This window comes from Engystomops pustulosus, chromosome 5 (genome assembly GCF_040894005.1).
Source record: "Engystomops pustulosus chromosome 5, aEngPut4.maternal, whole genome shotgun sequence".
NCBI lineage: Eukaryota > Metazoa > Chordata > Amphibia > Anura > Leptodactylidae > Engystomops > Engystomops pustulosus.
Window position 1 is genome coordinate 208879552 of NC_092415.1, and position 18218 is coordinate 208897769.

At 50.4% G+C, this 18218-nt stretch overlaps 2 protein-coding genes across 3 annotated transcripts in view; one reads left to right on the plus strand and one right to left on the minus strand.

The window, feature by feature from the left end:
- CCM2 (CCM2 scaffold protein) overlaps nucleotides 1-9034 on the minus strand; it is a 47008-nt gene extending 37974 nt beyond the window's left edge. The window contains exons 1-2 of one of the 2 annotated variants that reach the window (XM_072154505.1): nucleotides 8823-9034; nucleotides 2838-3132 (exon numbers count right to left, since the gene is read on the minus strand). In XM_072154505.1, the coding sequence (XP_072010606.1) occupies nucleotides 2838-2867 (30 nt within the window). In that variant the 5' untranslated portion in view covers nucleotides 2868-3132; nucleotides 8823-9034. The remainder of the gene's footprint in view (nucleotides 1-2837; nucleotides 3133-8822) is intronic. The other variant, XM_072154506.1, reaches the window with a different exon arrangement.
- Nucleotides 8941-16312, plus strand: ANAPC15 (anaphase promoting complex subunit 15). The gene is made up of 5 exons (XM_072154508.1): nucleotides 8941-9091; nucleotides 11983-12105; nucleotides 12509-12568; nucleotides 15659-15793; nucleotides 15866-16312. The coding sequence occupies exons 2-5, from the start codon at nucleotides 11986-11988 to the stop codon at nucleotides 15911-15913; spliced, it is 363 nt and encodes a 120-aa protein (XP_072010609.1). The 5' UTR covers nucleotides 8941-9091; nucleotides 11983-11985; the 3' UTR covers nucleotides 15914-16312.
- Nucleotides 16313-18218: the final 1906 nt, after the last annotated feature.

Here is an 18218-nt window from a genome sequence, read left to right on the forward strand (position 1 = left end):
TTTGTGCTACAATCAGTCAGACCCGCTGTACACTCGGCTGTGTATTTAGTTTTGGGGAGAAGAACATCAAAAATAAAAAAAATTTAAAAAGCTAAATTGTGACTAATCCTGTTCTGCACAACTGCTAGAATAGCGCTTCCCCGTACTTTACACTGCAACGTTGCTTCTCCAATTCTGTTTACAGGAAGGGCTTGGAGACTGACAGCGCCACCATCTGGCAGGAAGATTACAATGGCTGAATGGAAGAGCGGTGAGGCTGCAGCTATGGGTGAGGTCACTAGGGGGCGCTATATATCACCCTCTATTATTACACACTTATTGCACAAACATATAAAGGATTTGATGATTTTGCACTAATCTTTGGGTCCGGTTCAATTTTTCCCAACCCAATCAATCCCATATTGGAATATTTTGTTGCTATTGGAAAAGTGTTGTTTTTTTTTTTTGCTCCCCCCTGGTGGACAGACAGAATATGACAGCACAGGTGCTAGGGGGGTCTTACACGTACCATTAGGGGGTCCCCTGTGTTTTGTAGAGCTGCAGTTTTGGCCTCGGGTGAATGTGACAATGTTATCTGCAGGGATCTACGCGCTGGAGGAGCACCGGACACCGCAGCATTAATAATGCAAGGGTTAATAGAGGGTCGGGGGTCAGATGTCAATAAAGCCTGAGCCATGAATCATGAGAAGCCATACAATACTGCAAACAGCTGGGGGGCTGCTACAATGGTCTGGATAGCAGTCTGTGAGCTCCCAGTGGGGTACGGTTACATGCACTGATACATTGTAACAAACCATCAGGACTGGAGTAAAAAGTATCCTTTTACACAGGATACAGTTGTAACAAACCCTCAGCTGTGAGCAGTGTTATATCAGAATGGATTGTGGATGAGACAGTTAACATTCACTGACAGAAAACAGAGATTTAGCCTAAAAACCCTGGCGAGGACGAGATCAAAGGTCACCGTATAGGAGAGAAGTTGTGTGTAACCCGGAAAGTCCCAGATAATTATAAGATTCTGCGACCTCCATGACGCCCCCACAGCAGATGTCACACACAGTAACAGAAACAACAGAGGAGACGCCGTCATCTCACTGCTCACCCAGCGCTGCCCCAACTTACAGACGCTGTATCTGTTTGCTTTTATAGCTACAACCCGGAGAAGACTGGAAACACATCCTGGAACATTCCCAGCACCGAGTATACAGAGACACAACATTATTATATCACCCATCCCAAGTTACATCCTGTATTATACCCCAGAGCTGCACTCACTATTCTGCTGCTGGTGCAGTCACTGTGTACATACATGACATTACTTATCCTGTACTGATCCTGAGTTACATCCTGTATTATACCCCAGAGCTGCACTCACTATTCTGCTGCTGGTGCAGTCACTGTGTACATACATGACATTACTTATCCTGTACTGATCCTGAGTTACATCCTGTATTATACTCCAGAGCTGCACTCACTATTCTGCTGCTGGTGCAGTCACTGTGTACATACATGACATTACTTATCCTGTACTGATCCTGAGTTACATCCTCTATTATACCCCAAAGCTGCACTCACTATTCTGCTGCTGGTGCAGTCACTGTGTACATACATGACATTACTTATCCTGTACTGATCCTGAGTTACATCCTGTATTATACTCCAGAGCTGCACTCACTATTCTGCTGCTGGTGCAGTCACTGTGTACATACATGAGATTACTTATCCTGTACTGATCCTGAGTTACATCCTGTATTATACCCCAGAGCTGCACTCACTATTCTGCTGCTGGTGCAGTCACTGTGTACATACATGACATTATTTATCCTGTACTGATCCTGAGTTACATCCTGTATTATACCCCAGAGCTGCACTCACTATTCTGCTGCTGGTGCAGTCACTGTGTACATACATGACATTACTTATCCTGTACTGATCCTGAGTTACATCCTGTATTATACTCCAGAGCTGCACTCACTATTCTGCTGCTGGTGCAGTCACTGTGTACATACATGACATTACTTATCCTGTACTGATCCTGAGTTACATCCTGTATTATACCCCAGAGCTGCACTCACTATTCTGCTGCTGGTGCAGTCACTGTTACATCCTGTATTATACTCCAGAGCTGCACTCACTATTCTGCTGCTGGTGCAGTCACTGTGTACATACATGACATTACTTATCCTGTACTGATCCTGAGTTACATCCTGTATTATACTCCAGAGCTGCACTCACTATTCTGCTGCTGGTGCAGTCACTGTGTACATACATGACATTACTTATCCTGTACTGATCCTGAGTTACATCCTGTATTATACCCCAGAGCTGCACTCACTATTCTGCTGCTGGTGCAGTCACTGTGTACATACATGACATTACTTATCCTGTACTGATCCTGAGTTACATCCTGTATTATACCCCAGAGCTGCACTCACTATTCTGCTGCTGGTGCAGTCACTGTGTACATACATGACATTACTTATCCTGTACTGATCCTGAGTTACATCCTGTATTATACCCCAGAGCTGCACTCACTATTCTGCTGCTGGTGCAGTCACTGTGTACATACATGACATTACTTATCCTGTACTGATCCTGAGTTACATCCTGTATTATACCCCAGAGCTGCACTCACTATTCTGCTGCTGGTGCAGTCACTGTGTACATACATGACATTACTTATCCTGTACTGATCCTGAGTTACATCCTGTATTATACACCAGAGCTGCACTCACTATTCTGCTGCTGGTGCAGTCACTGTGTACATACATGACATTACTTATCCTGTACTGATCCAGAGTTACATCACCACATCACAGCCTGGCACTTGTACTTACCTTTTTGCCCTTCTTGCTGTCATCTTCCATCTCTCACCTGCGGTGTCTCCTCCTCCTGCGATCCTGGGCGGCAGATGACGAATGGGGAGAGGAGGGGGGTGGTGTTGCTGTCGGCCGTGATGGGGAGGTCAATGACATACCTGCAGCCCAGCAGCTACAGGTGAAATTATAGCAAAAATGGGCCCTCTAGTGGGAGTGGCCGTTGAGAAGGATTTGGGGTAGGAGAAGAGGTGATGGAGGGAGGAATATCACTTGTGCTGTAATTTATAACCTGGTGACCATGGGTAATCTGCATCTGGAATAAAAAAATTCGACATTAAGGTTAGGATGAGGGGACAGATAATAGTGATGCATAGAAGTGATAGGAGGAGGAGGAGACAGATAATAGTGATGCACAGTAGTGATAGGAGGAGGAGGGGACAGATAATAGTGATGCACAGTAGTGATAGGAGGAGGAGGAGACAGATAATAGTGATGCACAGTAGTGATAGGAGGAGGAGGGGACAGATAATAGTGATGCACAGTAGTGATAGGCGGAGGGGACAGATAGCAGTGATGCACAGTAGTGATAGGAGGAGGAGGGGACAGATAATAGTGATGCACAGTAGTGATAGGCGGAGGGGACAGATAGCAGTGATGCACAGTAGTGATAGGAGGAGGAGGGGACAGATAATAGTGATGCACAGTAGTCATAGGAGGAGGGGGGACAGATAATAGTGATGCACAGTAGTGATAGGAGGAGGAGGGGACAGATAATAGTGATGCACAGTAGTGATAGGAGGAGGGGGGACAGATAATAGTGATGCACAGTAGTGATAGGAGGAGGAGGGGACAGATAATAGTGATGCACAGTAGTGATAGGAGGAGGAGGGGACAGATAATAGTGATGCACAGTAGTGATAGGAGGAGGAGGGGACAGATAATAGTGATGCACAGTAGTGATAGGAGGAGGAGGGGACAGATAATAGTGATGCACAGTAGTGATAGGAGGAGGAGGGGACAGATAATAGTGATGCACAGTAGTGATAGGAGGAGGAGGGGACAGATAATAGTGATGCACAGTAGTGATAGGAGGAGGGGCAGATAATAGTGATGCACAGTAGTGATAGGAGGAGGAGGGGACAGATAATAGTGATGCACAGTAGTGATAGGAGGAGACAGATAATAGTGATGCACAGTAGTGATAGGAGGAGGGGGGACAGATAATAGTGATGCACAGTAGTGATAGGCGGAGGGGACAGATAGCAGTGATGCACAGTAGTGATAGGAGGAGGAGGGGACAGATAATAGTGATGCACAGTAGTGATAGGAGGAGGGGGGACAGATAATAGTGATGCACAGTAGTGATAGGAGGAGGAGGGGACAGATAATAGTGATGCACAGTAGTGATAGGAGGAGGGGGGACAGATAATAGTGATGCACAGTAGTGATAGGAGGAGGAGGGGACAGATAATAGTGATGCACAGTAGTGATAGGAGGAGGGGGGACAGATAATAGTGATGCACAGTAGTGATAGGAGGAGACAGATAATAGTGATGCACAGTAGTGATAGGAGGAGGGGGGACAGATAATAGTGATGCACAGTAGTGATAGGCGGAGGGGACAGATAGCAGTGATGCACAGTAGTGATAGGAGGAGGAGGGGACAGATAATAGTGATGCACAGTAGTGATAGGAGGAGGGGGGACAGATAATAGTGATGCACAGTAGTGATAGGAGGAGGAGGGGACAGATAATAGTGATGCACAGTAGTGATAGGAGGAGGGGGGACAGATAATAGTGATGCACAGTAGTGATAGGAGGAGGAGGGAACAGATAATAGTGATGCACAGTAGTGATAGGAGGAGGAGGGGACAGATAATAGTGATGCACAGTAGTGATAGGAGGAGGAGGGGACAGATAATAGTGATGCACAGTAGTGATAGGAGGAGGAGGGGACAGATAATAGTGATGCACAGTAGTGATAGGAGGAGGAGGGGACAGATAATAGTGATGCACAGTAGTGATAGGAGGAGGGGCAGATAATAGTGATGCACAGTAGTGATAGGAGGAGGAGGGGACAGATAATAGTGATGCACAGTAGTGATAGGAGGAGGAGGGGACAGATAATAGTGATGCACAGTAGTGATAGGAGGAGGAGGGGCAGATAATAGTGATGCACAATAGTGATAGGAGGAGGAGGGGACAGATAATAGTGATGCACAGTAGTGATAGGAGGAGGGGGGACAGATAATAGTGATGCACAGCAGTGATAGGAGGAGGGGGGACAGATAATAGTGATGCACAGTAGTGATAGGAGGAGGAGGGGGCAGATAATAGTGATGCACAGTAGTGATAGGAGGAGGAGGGGACAGATAATAGTGATGCACAGTAGTGATAGGAGGGGGACAGATAATAGTGATGCACAGTAGTGATAGGAGGAGGAGGGGACAGATAATAGTGATGCACAGTAGTGATAGGAGGGGGACAGATAATAGTGATGCACAGTAGTGATAGGAGGAGGAGGGGACAGATAATAGTGATGCACAGTAGTGATAGGAGGAGGAGGGGACAGATAATAGTGATGCACAGTAGTGATAGGAGGAGAAGGGGACAGATAATAGTGATGCACAGTAGTGATAGGAGGAGGAGGGGACAGATAATAGTGATGCACAGTAGTGATAGGAGGAGGAGGGGGCAGATAATAGTGATGCACAGTAGTGATAGGAGGAGGAGGGGACAGATAATAGTGATGCACAGTAGTGATAGGAGGAGGAGGGGACAGATAATAGTGATGCACAGTAGTGATAGGAGGAGGGGGGACAGATAATAGTGATGCACAGTAGTGATAGGAGGAGGAGGGGACAGATAATAGTGATGCACAGTAGTGATAGGAGGAGGGGGGACAGATAATAGTGATGCACAGTAGTGATAGGAGGAGGAGGGGACAGATAATAGTGATGCACAGTAGTGATAGGAGGAGGAGGGGACAGATAATAGTGATGCACAGTAGTGATAGGAGGAGGAGGGGACAGATAATAGTGATGCACAGTAGTGATAGGAGGAGGAGGGGACAGATAATAGTGATGCACAGTAGTGATAGGAGGAGGAGGGGACAGATAATAGTGATGCACAGTAGTGATAGGAGGAGGAGGGGACAGATAATAGTGATGCACAGTAGTGATAGGAGGAGGGGCAGATAATAGTGATGCACAGTAGTGATAGGAGGAGGAGGGGACAGATAATAGTGATGCACAGTAGTGATAGGAGGAGGAGGGGACAGATAATAGTGATGCACAGTAGTGATAGGAGGAGGAGGGGACAGATAATAGTGATGCACAGTAGTGATAGGAGGAGGAGGGGCAGATAATAGTGATGCACAATAGTGATAGGAGGAGGAGGGGACAGATAATAGTGATGCACAGCAGTGATAGGAGGAGGGGGGACAGATAATAGTGATGCACAGCAGTGATAGGAGGAGGGGGGACAGATAATAGTGATGCACAGTAGTGATAGGAGGAGGAGGAGACAGATAATAGTGATGCACAGTAGTGATAGGAGGAGGAGGGGACAGATAATAGTGATGCACAGTAGTGATAGGAGGGGGACAGATAATAGTGATGCACAGTAGTGATAGGAGGAGGAGGGGACAGATAATAGTGATGCACAGTAGTGATAGGAGGGGGACAGATAATAGTGATGCACAGTAGTGATAGGAGGAGGAGGGGACAGATAATAGTGATGCACAGTAGTGATAGGAGGAGGAGGGGACAGATAATAGTGATGCACAGCAGTGATAGGAGGAGGGGACAGATAATAGTGATGCACTGTAGTGATAGGAGGAGGAGGGGACAGATAATAGTGATGCACAGTAGTGATAGGAGGAGGGGGACAGATAATAGTGATGCACAGTAGTGATAGGAGGAGGAGGGGACAGATAATAGTGATGCACAGTAGTGATAGGAGGAGGAGGGGACAGATAATAGTGATGCACAGTAGTGATAGGAGGAGGAGGGGACAGATAATAGTGATGCACAGTAGTGATAGGAGGAGGAGGGGGCAGATAATAGTGATGCACAGTAGTGATAGGAGGAGGGGGCAGATAATAGTGATGCACAGTAGTGATAGGAGGAGGAGGAGGGGACAGATAATAGTGATGCACAGTAGTGATAGGAGGAGGAGGGGGCAGATAATAGTGATGCACAGTAGTCATAGGAGGAGGAGGGGGCAGATAATAGTGATGCACAGTAGTCATAGGAGGAGGAGGGGGCAGATAATAGTGATGCACAGTAGTGATAGGAGGAGGGGGGACAGATAATAGTGATGCACAGTAGTCATAGGAGGAGGAGGGGGCAGATAATAGAGCTGCACAGTAGTGATAGGAGGAGGAGGGGGCAGATAATAGTGATGCACAGTAGTGATAGGAGGAGGAGGGGACAGATAATAGTGATTCACAGTAGTGATAGGAGGAGGAGGGGACAGATAATAGTGATGCACAGTAGTGATAGGAGGAGGGGACAGATAATAGTGATGCACAGTAGTGATAGGAGGAGGGGACAGATAATAGTGATGCACAGTAGTGATAGGAGGAGGAGGGGACAGATAATAGTGATGCACAGTAGTGATGGGAGGAGGAGGGGACAGATAATAGTGATGCACAGTAGTGATAGGAGGAGGAGGGGACAGATTATAGTGATGCACAGTAGTGATAGGAGGAGGAGGGGACAGATTATAGTGATGCACAGTAGTGATAGGAGGAGGAGGGGACAGATAATAGTGATGCACAGTAGTGATAGGAGGAGGAGGGGGCAGATAATAGTGATGCACAGTAGTGATAGGAGGAGGGGACAGATAATAGTGATGCACAGTAGTGATAGGAGGAGGAGGGGACAGATAATAGTGATGCACAGTAGTGATAGGAGGAGGGGACAGATAATAGTGATGCACAGTAGTGATAGGAGGAGGAGGGGACAGATAATAGTGATGCACAGTAGTGATAGGAGGAGGAGGGGACAGATAATAGTGATGCACAGTAGTGATAGGAGGAGGAGGGGACAGATAATAGTGATGCACAGTAGTGATAGGAGGAGGGGACAGATAATAGTGATGCACAGTAGTGATAGGAGGAGTAGGAGACAGATAATAGTGATGCACAGTAGTAATAGGAGGAGGAGGGGACAGATAATAGTGATGCACAGTAGTGATAGGAGGAGGAGGGGACAGATAATAGTGATGCACAGTAGTGATAGGAGGAGGAGGGGGCAGATAATAGTGATGCACAGTAGTAATAGGAGGAGGGGGGGACAGATAATAGTGATGCACAGTAGTGATAGGAGGAGGGGGACAGATAATAGTGATGCACAGTAGTGATAGGAGGGGGAGGGGACAGATAATAGTGATGCACAGTAGTGATAGGAGGAGGAGGGGACAGATAATAGTGATGCACAGTAGTGATAGGAGGAGGGGGCAGATAATAGTGATGCACAGTAGTGATAGGAGGGGGAGGGGACAGATAATAGTGATGCACAGTAGTGATAGGAGGAGGGGGCAGATAATAGTGATGCACAGTAGTGATAGGAGGAGGAGGGGACAGATAATAGTGCTGCACAGTAGTGATAGGAGGAGGAGGGGACAGATAATAGTGATGCACAGTAGTGATAGGAGGAGGGGACAGATAATAGTGATGCACAGTAGTGATAGGAGGAGGAGGGGACAGATAATAGTGATGCACAGTAGTGATAGGAGGAGGAGGGGACAGATAATAGTGATGCACAGTAGTGATAGGAGGAGGGGACAGATAATAGTGATGCACAGTAGTGATAGGAGGAGGAGGGGACAGATAATAGTGATGCACAGTAGTGATAGGAGGAGGGGGGACAGATAATAGTGATGCACAGTAGTGATAGGAGGAGGGGGGACAGATAATAGTGATGCACAGTAGTGATAGGAGGAGGAGGGGACAGATAATAGTGATGCACAGTAGCGGGGTGCGGTGGGGTGCACTCACGTCCCCTCTCAGGCCTCCTCCTCTCGCCGGGCGCCCCACAATCTTTTCAAGTCTCCTGCCATGTTGGGTGTAGACTTCCCATCATGCAGCGCGACACGAAAAGTGTGTAAGGGGACAGGGGTGTGTCTGGAGGACTGACGTCATGATAGAGGGCACTTCTATCCCATTCGTTTCTATGATCGGTGTCGGGAGGGGGCGGGGCTTCATTGACCGTTATCCGCCATCTTACTGGAGGCACGGCACCAGCCGAAGAAAGAGGGCGCCGTCGCGTGAGTAGTTGAATGTTTTGTGTGTACAAGGGAGTGCGGTACATGTGCGTTATGTGATGGTGCATTTATTTATGTATTTACATAGTCACCTCCGATATAGCAGACCGGGAGATGAGGGGACACTAATGACTGTGACACAGGGGGAGATGAGGGGACACTAATGATTGTGACACAGGGGGAGATGAGGGGACACTAATGACTGTGACACAGGGTGAGATGAGGGGACACTAATGACTGTGACACAGGGGGAGATGAGGGGACACTAATGACTGTGACACACGGGGAGATGAGGGGACACTAATGACTGTGACACAGGGGGAGATGAGAGGACACTAATGACTGTGACACAGGAGGAGATGAGAGGACACTAATGACTGTGACACAGGGGGGAGATGAGGGGACACTAATGACTGTGACACAGGAGGAGATGAGGGGACACTAATGACTGTGACACACAGGGAGATGAGGGGACACTAATGACTGTGACACAGGAGGAGATGAGGGGACACTAATGACTGTGACACAGGAGGAGATGAGGGGACACTAATGACTGTGACACAGGGGGAGATGAGGGGACACTAATGACTGTGACACAGGGGGAGATGAGAGGACACTAATGACTGTGACACAGGGGGAGATGAGAGGACACTAATGACTGTGACACAGGGAGAGATGAGAGGACACTAATGACTGTGACACAGGAGGAGATGAGGGGACACTAATGACTGTGACACAGGGGGGAGATGAGGGGACACTAATGACTGTGACACAGGGGGGAGATGAGGGGACACTAATGACTGTGACACAGGAGGAGATGAGGGGACACTAATGACTGTGACACAGGGTGAGATGAGGGGACACTAATGACTGTGACACAGGGTGAGATGAGGGGACACTAATGACTGTGACACAGGAGGAGATGAGAGGACACTAATGACTGTGACACAGGAGATGAGGGGACACTAATGACTGTGACACAGGGGGAGAGGAGGGGACACTAACGACTGTGACACAGGGGGAGAGGAGGGGACACTAACGACTGTGACACAGGGAGGAGATGAGGGGACACTAATGACTGTGACACAGGGGGGAGATGAGGGGACACTAATGACTGTGACACAGGGGGAGAGGAGGGGACACTAACGACTGTGACACAGGGAGGAGATGAGGGGACACTAATGACTGTGACACAGGAGGAGATGAGGGGACACTAATGACTGTGACACAGGAGGAGATGAGGGGACACTAATGACTGTGACACAGGGGGAGATGAGGGGACACTAATGACTGTGACACAGGAGGAGATGAGGGGACACTAATGACTGTGACACAGGAGGAGATGAGGGGACACTAATGACTGTGACACAGGAGGAGATGAGGGGACACTAATGACTGTGACACAGGAGGAGATGAGGGGACACTAATGACTGTGACACGGGGAGAGGAGGGGACACTAACGACTGTGACACAGGGAGGAGATGAGGGGACACTAATGACTGTGACACAGGAGGAGATGAGGGGACACTAATGACTGTGACACAGGAGGAGATGAGGGGACACTAATGACTGTGACACAGGGGGAGATGAGGGGACACTAATGACTGTGACACAGGAGGAGATGAGGGGACTCTAATGACTGTGACACAGGGGGAGATGAGGGGACTCTAATGACTGTGACACAGGGGGAGATGAGGGGACTCTAATGACTGTGACACAGGGGGAGATGAGGGGACACTAATGACTGACACAGGAGGAGATGAGGGGACACTAATGACTGTGACACAGGAGGAGATGAGGGGACACTAATGACTGTGACACAGGAGGAGATGAGGGGACACTAATGACTGTGACACAGGAGGAGATGAGGGGACACTAATGACTGTGACACAGGGGGAGATGAGGGGACACTAATGACTGTGACACAGGAGGAGATGAGGGGACACTAATGACTGTGACACAGGAGGAGATGAGGGGACACTAATGACTGTGACACAGGGGGAGATGAGGGGACACTAATGACTGTGACACAGGAGGAGATGAGGGGACACTAATGACTGTGACACAGGGGGAGATGAGGGGACACTAATGATTGTGACACAGGGGGAGATGAGGGGACACTAATGACTGTGACACAGGAGGAGATGAGGGGACACTAATGACTGTGACACAGGGGGGAGATGAGGGGACACTAATGACTGTGACACAGGGTGAGATGAGGGGACACTAATGACTGTGACACAGGGGGAGATGAGGGGACACTAATGACTGTGACACAGGGGGAGATGAGGGGACACTAATGACTGTGACACAGGGAGGAGATGAGGGGACACTAATGACTGTGACACAGGAGGAGATGAGGGGACACTAATGACTGTGACACAGGAGGAGATGAGGGGACACTAATGACTGTGACACAGGGGGAGATGAGGGGACACTAATGATTGTGACACAGGGGGAGATGAGGGGACACTAATGACTGTGACACAGGAGGAGATGAGGGGACACTAATGACTGTGACACAGGGGGGAGATGAGGGGACACTAATGACTGTGACACAGGGGGGAGATGAGGGGACACTAATGACTGTGACACAGGGGGAGATGAGGGGACACTAATGACTGTGACACAGGGGGGAGATGAGGGGACACTAATGACTGTGACACAGGAGGAGATGAGGGGACACTAATGACTGTGACACAGGGGGGAGATGAGGGGACACTAATGACTGTGACACAGGGGGAGATGAGGGGACACTAATGACTGTGACACAGGGGGGAGGGGGTTATGACTGTGACATGTGGGGTTTATTCCTATATATATACTGGTATATATGTGTGTATAGTATTGGGGACCCCCTGTAGATGACGGGGTGCCTCTCTCTCTCTCCGCAGATCATGTCCACGCTCTTCCCTTCGCTCTTCCCACAAGTTACGGAGTCGCTGTGGTTTAATCTGGATCGGCCGTGTGTGGATGAGAATGAGCTACAGCAGCAGGAACAACAGCACCAGGCCTGGGTCAGACCACATGACATCACCTGCAGACCCCACCCCCATGTTACCCCCAGCAGACCCCCCCCCGCCATGTTACCACCAGCAGACCCCCCCGCCATGTTACCACCAGCAGACCCCCCCGCCATGTTACCACCAGCAGACCCCCCCCCCCCCCCCGTGTTACCACCAGCCGCCCCCCCCCCCCCGTGTTACCACCAGCCGCCCCCCCCCCCCCCGTGTTACCACCAGCAGACGCCCCCCCCCCCTTGTTACCTCCTGCAAACCCTCGTCCCCCATGTTACCACCTGCAGACCGACCCCCCCCCCCCATGTTACCACCTGCAGACCGACTCCTCCCCCCCCCCCATGTTACCACCTGCAGACCCCCTCCCCATGTTACCTGTTACTAACCTTCGCTCTCCCCTTAGCTCCAGAGCATCGCAGAGAAGGACAACAACCTGGTGCCAATAGGGAAGCCGTCCTCCGAGGTACCAGAGCTGCCATATTAGCCTTGTAGCCCTGATCGTCATTTCATTATTCAGATAATAGATGGATAGGAGGGGACAGATAATAGTGATGCACAGTAGTGATAGGAGGAGGAGGGGACAGATAATAGTGATGCACAGTAGTGATAGGAGGAGGAGGGGACAGATAATAGTGATGCACAGTAGTGATAGGAGGAGGGGCAGATAATAGTGATGCACAGTAGTGATAGGAGGAGGAGGGGACAGATAATAGTGATGCACAGTAGTGATAGGAGGAGGGGGCAGATAATAGTGATGCACAGTAGTGATAGGAGGAGGAGGGGACAGATAATAGTGATGCACAGTAGTGATAGGAGGAGGAGGGGACAGATAATAGTGATGCACAGTAGTGATAGGAGGAGGAGGGGACAGATAATAGTGATGCACAGTAGTGATAGGAGGAGGAGGGGACAGATAATAGTGATGCACAGTAGTGATAGGAGGAGGGGCAGATAATAGTGATGCACAGTAGTGATAGGAGGAGGAGGGGACAGATAATAGTGATGCACAGTAGTGATAGGAGGAGGGGGCAGATAATAGTGATGCACAGTAGTGATAGGAGGAGGAGGGGACAGATAATAGTGATGCACAGTAGTGATAGGAGGAGGAGGGGACAGATAATAGTGATGCACAGTAGTGATAGGAGGAGGAGGGATAGATAATAGTGATGCATAGTAGAGATATGAGGAGGGGACAGATAATAGTGATGCACAGTAGTGATAGGAGGAGGAGGGGACAGATAATAGTGATGCACAGTAGTGATAGGAGGAGGAGGGGGCAGATAATAGTGATGCACAGTAGTGATAGGAGGAGGAGGGGACAGATAATAGTGATGCACAGTAGTGATAGGAGGAGGGGGGACAGATAATAGTGATGCGCAGTAGTGATAGGAGGAGGGGACAGATAATAGTGATGCACAGTAGTGATAGGAGGAGGAGGGGACAGATAATAGTGATGCACAGTAGTGTTAGGAGGAGGGACAGATAATAGTGATGCACAGTAGTGATAGGAGGAGGAGGGAACAGATAATAGTGATGCACAGTAGTGATAGGAGGAGGAGGGGACAGATAATAGTGATGCACAGTAGTGATAGGAGGAGGAGGGGACAGATAATAGTGATGCACAGTAGTGATAGGAGGAGGAGGGGACAGATAATAGTGATGCACAGTAGTGATAGGAGGAGGAGGGGACAGATAATAGTGATGCACAGTAGTGATAGGAGGAGGGGACAGATAATAGTGATGCACAGTAGTGATAGGAGGAGGAGGGGACAGATAATAGTGATGCACAGTAGTGATAGGAGGAGGGGCAGATAATAGTGATGCACAGTAGTGATAGGAGGAGGAGGAGGGGACAGATAATAGTGATGCACAGTAGTGATAGGAGGAGGAGGGGACAGATAATAGTGATGCACAGTAGTGATAGGAGGAGGAGGAGGGGACAGATAATAGTGATGCACAGTAGTGATAGGAGGAGGAGGGGACAGATAATAGTGATGCACAGTAGTGATAGGAGGAGGAGGGACAGATAATAGTGATGCACAGTAGTGATAGGAGGAGGAGGGGACAGATAATAGTGATGCACAGTAGTGATAGGAGGAGGAGGGGACAGATAATAGTGATGCACAGTAGTGATAGGAGGAGGAGGGGACAGATAATAGTGATGCACAGTAGTGATAGGAGGAGGAGGGGACAGATAATAGTGATGCACAGTAGTGATAGGAGGAGGGGGGACAGATAATAGTGATGCACAGTAGTGATAGGAGGAGGGGGACAGATAATAGTGAAGCACAGTAGTGATAGGAGGAGGAGGGGACAGATAATAGTGATGCACAGTAGTAATAGGAGGAGGGTGGGACAGATAGTAGTGATGCACAGTAGTGATAGGAGGAGGAGGGGGCAGATAATAGTGATGCACAGTAGTAATAGGAGGAGGGGACAGATAATAGTGATGCACAGTAGTAATAGGAGGAGGGGGCAGATAATAGTGATGCACAGTAGTGATAGGAGGAGGGGGGACAGATAATAGTGATGCACAGTAGTGATAGGAGGAGGAGGGGACAGATAATAGTGATGCACAGTAGTGATAGGAGGAGGAGGGGACAGATAATAGTGATGCACAGTAGTAATAGGAGGAGGGGGCAGATAATAGTGATGCACAGTAGTGATAGGAGGAGGGGGCAGATAATAGTGATGCACAGTAGTGATAGGAGGAGGGGGGACAGATAATAGTGATGCACAGTAGTGATAGGAGGAGGAGGGGACAGATAATAGTGATGCACAGTAGTGATAGGAGGAGGAGGGGACAGATAATAGTGATGCACAGTAGTAATAGGAGGAGGGGGCAGATAATAGTGATGCACAGTAGTGATAGGAGGAGGGGGCAGATAATAGTGATGCACAGTAGTGATTGGAGGAGGAGGGGGCAGATAATAGTGATGCACAGTAGTGATAGGAGGAGGGGGACAGATAATAGTGATGCACAGTAGTGATAGGAGGAGGAGGGGACAGATAATAGTGATGCACAGTAGTAATAGGAGGAGGGGACAGATAATAGTGATGCACAGTAGTGATAGGAGGAGGAGGGGACAGATAATAGTGATGCACAGTAGTAATAGGAGGAGGGGGCAGATAATAGTGATGCACAGTAGTGATAGGAGGAGGGGGCAGATAATAGTGATGCACAGTAGTGATTGGAGGAGGAGGGGGCAGATAATAGTGATGCACAGTAGTGATAGGAGGAGGGGGACAGATAATAGTGATGCACAGTAGTGATAGGAGGAGGAGGGGACAGATAATAGTGATGCACAGTAGTAATAGGAGGAGGGGGCAGATAATAGTGATGCACAGTAGTGATAGGAGGAGGAGGGGACAGATAATAGTGATGCACAGTAGTGATAGGAGGAGGGGGGGACAGATAGTAGTGATAGGAGGATACAGGGTGTGGTGGTCCCAGCACTGCTCCGCACCCCCATATTCGGGGGTTATTGGCGGGGGGGTGGGGGGGTCTGGTATGGACTATGTGATAGTAGCTGCTCTTTCTCGTGGTCACCAGACGTATGATGAAGAGGAGGAGGAGGACGATGAGGATGATGAGGACAGTGAGGAGGACTCTGAGGATGATGAGGACATGCAGGACATGGACGAGATGAATGACTACAACGAGTCTCCTGATGACGGCGAGATTGAGGTGATTGCGGCCGCTCCTGTGATGTCGCTGCATCCGGAGAACCAGTCACTGACTTCTCCCCTTCATCCTCAGGCTGACATGGAGGGCGCCGAGCAGGACCAGGACCAGTGGATGATCTGAGGGTCCTGCACCACATGGAGGGCGCCGAGCAGGACCAGGACCAGTGGATGATCTGAGGGTCCTGCACCACATGGAGGGCGCCGAGCAGGACCAGGACCAGTGGATGATCTGAGGGTCCTGCACCACATGGAGGGCGCCGAGCAGGACCAGGACCAGTGGATGATCTGAGGGTCCTGCACCACATGGAGGGCGCCGACCAGGACCAGTGGATGATCTGAGGGTCCTGCACCACGTGTCTGGCGCTGACCGGACAGATGGCGTCCACTACTACACGCAGTCTGCCCTGAGGGAGGCCGCAGATATCACTGACTATGGAGCAGTGGGAGGAGTCAGGCGATTACTATGTCATGTTATTTATTCATTTTACAATAAATATGTATTTTGTTTTGGGTTTTTACTTACTCGCTCCCTGTGGTCACATGACACCTCCTGTATAACCCGGAGGACATAGCCCCCCCCGTACATAACATGACACCTCCTGTATAACCCGGAGGACATAGCCCCCCCCCGTACATAACATGACACCTCCTGTATAACCCCTGAGGACACCCCCCCCCCCCCCCTCAGAAATCCATCACATGTCACCTCCTGTATAACCTCTGTGCGCCCCAAATTCCGTGCGATCGCGGTGATAACAGATGTATAAAGGTTTTATAATGTTTCACAAATGAAAACAACGTGTACGGAAAAAAGAACATAATTCCTGGCGCTGATACCTTCTCACACTTCGGATCGGGGTCGTTTTTTGCGAGATGACATTTTTCTTGCTTCCATTTTGGAGACAGTGCGGCTTTACATTTTTTTATGTTATGTAAAATGGTATAAAAGTCGCGTTTCGGACATTTTTGCGCTATTTTCCGTTCATGGGTTCTCTGCAGCCAATAACCATCTTTATATTCTGATAGATCGGTCATTATGAGACGCAGAGATACGCAATGTGTTTGTGATTTTACTGTTTATTTAATGTTATATCAGTTCGAGGGAAAGGGGGTACTTTAACCCTAGATGGTCTGATCGTTGCTACCATACACTTTAGTACTATATTGCACTATATGGCATTTTTACATAGGATTACAACGAGCCACTGTTAGCGATACGCAGCCAACCCCAAATCTTTATGACTAGAGCTCAACCCTAGAGCCTTCCTCATACGCCCTTCATAGCTCGGTGACAGGTATATCCGGCAGTGAGTGTGAAGGGCATATTAGGCAGCTGCTCCCCCTCCTGCACATGACTGCTGTTTTGCTGCTCCCCCTCCTGCACTCCCGGACACGGCCGCTGCTCCCCCTCCTGCACTCCCGGACACGGCCGCTGCTCCCCCTCCTGCACTCCCGGACACGGCCGCTGCTCCCCCTCCTGCACCCCCGGACACGGCCGCTGCTCCCCCTCCTGCACTCCCGGACACGGCCGCTGCTCCCCCTCCTGCACTTCTGGACACGGCCGCTGCTCCCCCTCCTGCACTCCTGGACACGGCCGCTGCTCCCCCTCCTGCACTTCTGGACACGGCCGCTGCTCCCCCTCCTGCACTCCCGGACACGGCCGCTGCTCCCCCTCCTGCACTTCTGGACACGGCTGCTGCTACCCCTCCTGCACTCCTGGACACGGCTATTGCTCCCCCTCCTGCACTCCCGGACACGGCTGCTGCTCCCCCTCCTGCACTTCTGGACACGGCTGCTGCTCCCCCTCCTGCACTCCCGGACACGGCTGCTGCTCCCCCTCCTGCACTTCTGGACACGGCTGCTGCTCCCCCTCCGGCACTCCTGGACACGGCCGCTGCTCCCCCTCCTGCACTCCCGGACACGGCCGCTGCTCCCCCTCCTGCACTCCCGGACACGGCCGCTGCTCCCCCTCCTGCACTCCCGGACACGGCCGCTGCTCCCGCTCCTGCACTCCCGGACACGGCCGCTGCTCCCCCTCCTGCACTCCCGGACACGGCCGCTGCTACCCCTCCTGCACTCCCGGACACGGCTGCTGCTACCCCTCCTGCACTCCTGGACACGGCTGCTGCTCCCCCTCCTGCACTCCTGGACACGGCCGCTGCTCCCCCTCCTGCACTCCTGGACACGGCCGCTGCTCCCCCTCCTGCACTCCTGGACACGGCCGCTGCTCCCCCTCCTGCACTTCTGGACACGGCCGCTGCTCCCCCTCCTGCACTCCTGGACACGGCTGCTGCTCCCCCTCCTGCACTCCCGGACACGGCCGCTGCTCCCCCTCCTGCACTCCTGGACACGGCCGCTGCTCCCCCTCCTGCACTCCTGGACACGGCCGCTGCTCCCCCTCCTGCACTTCTGGACACGGCCGCTGC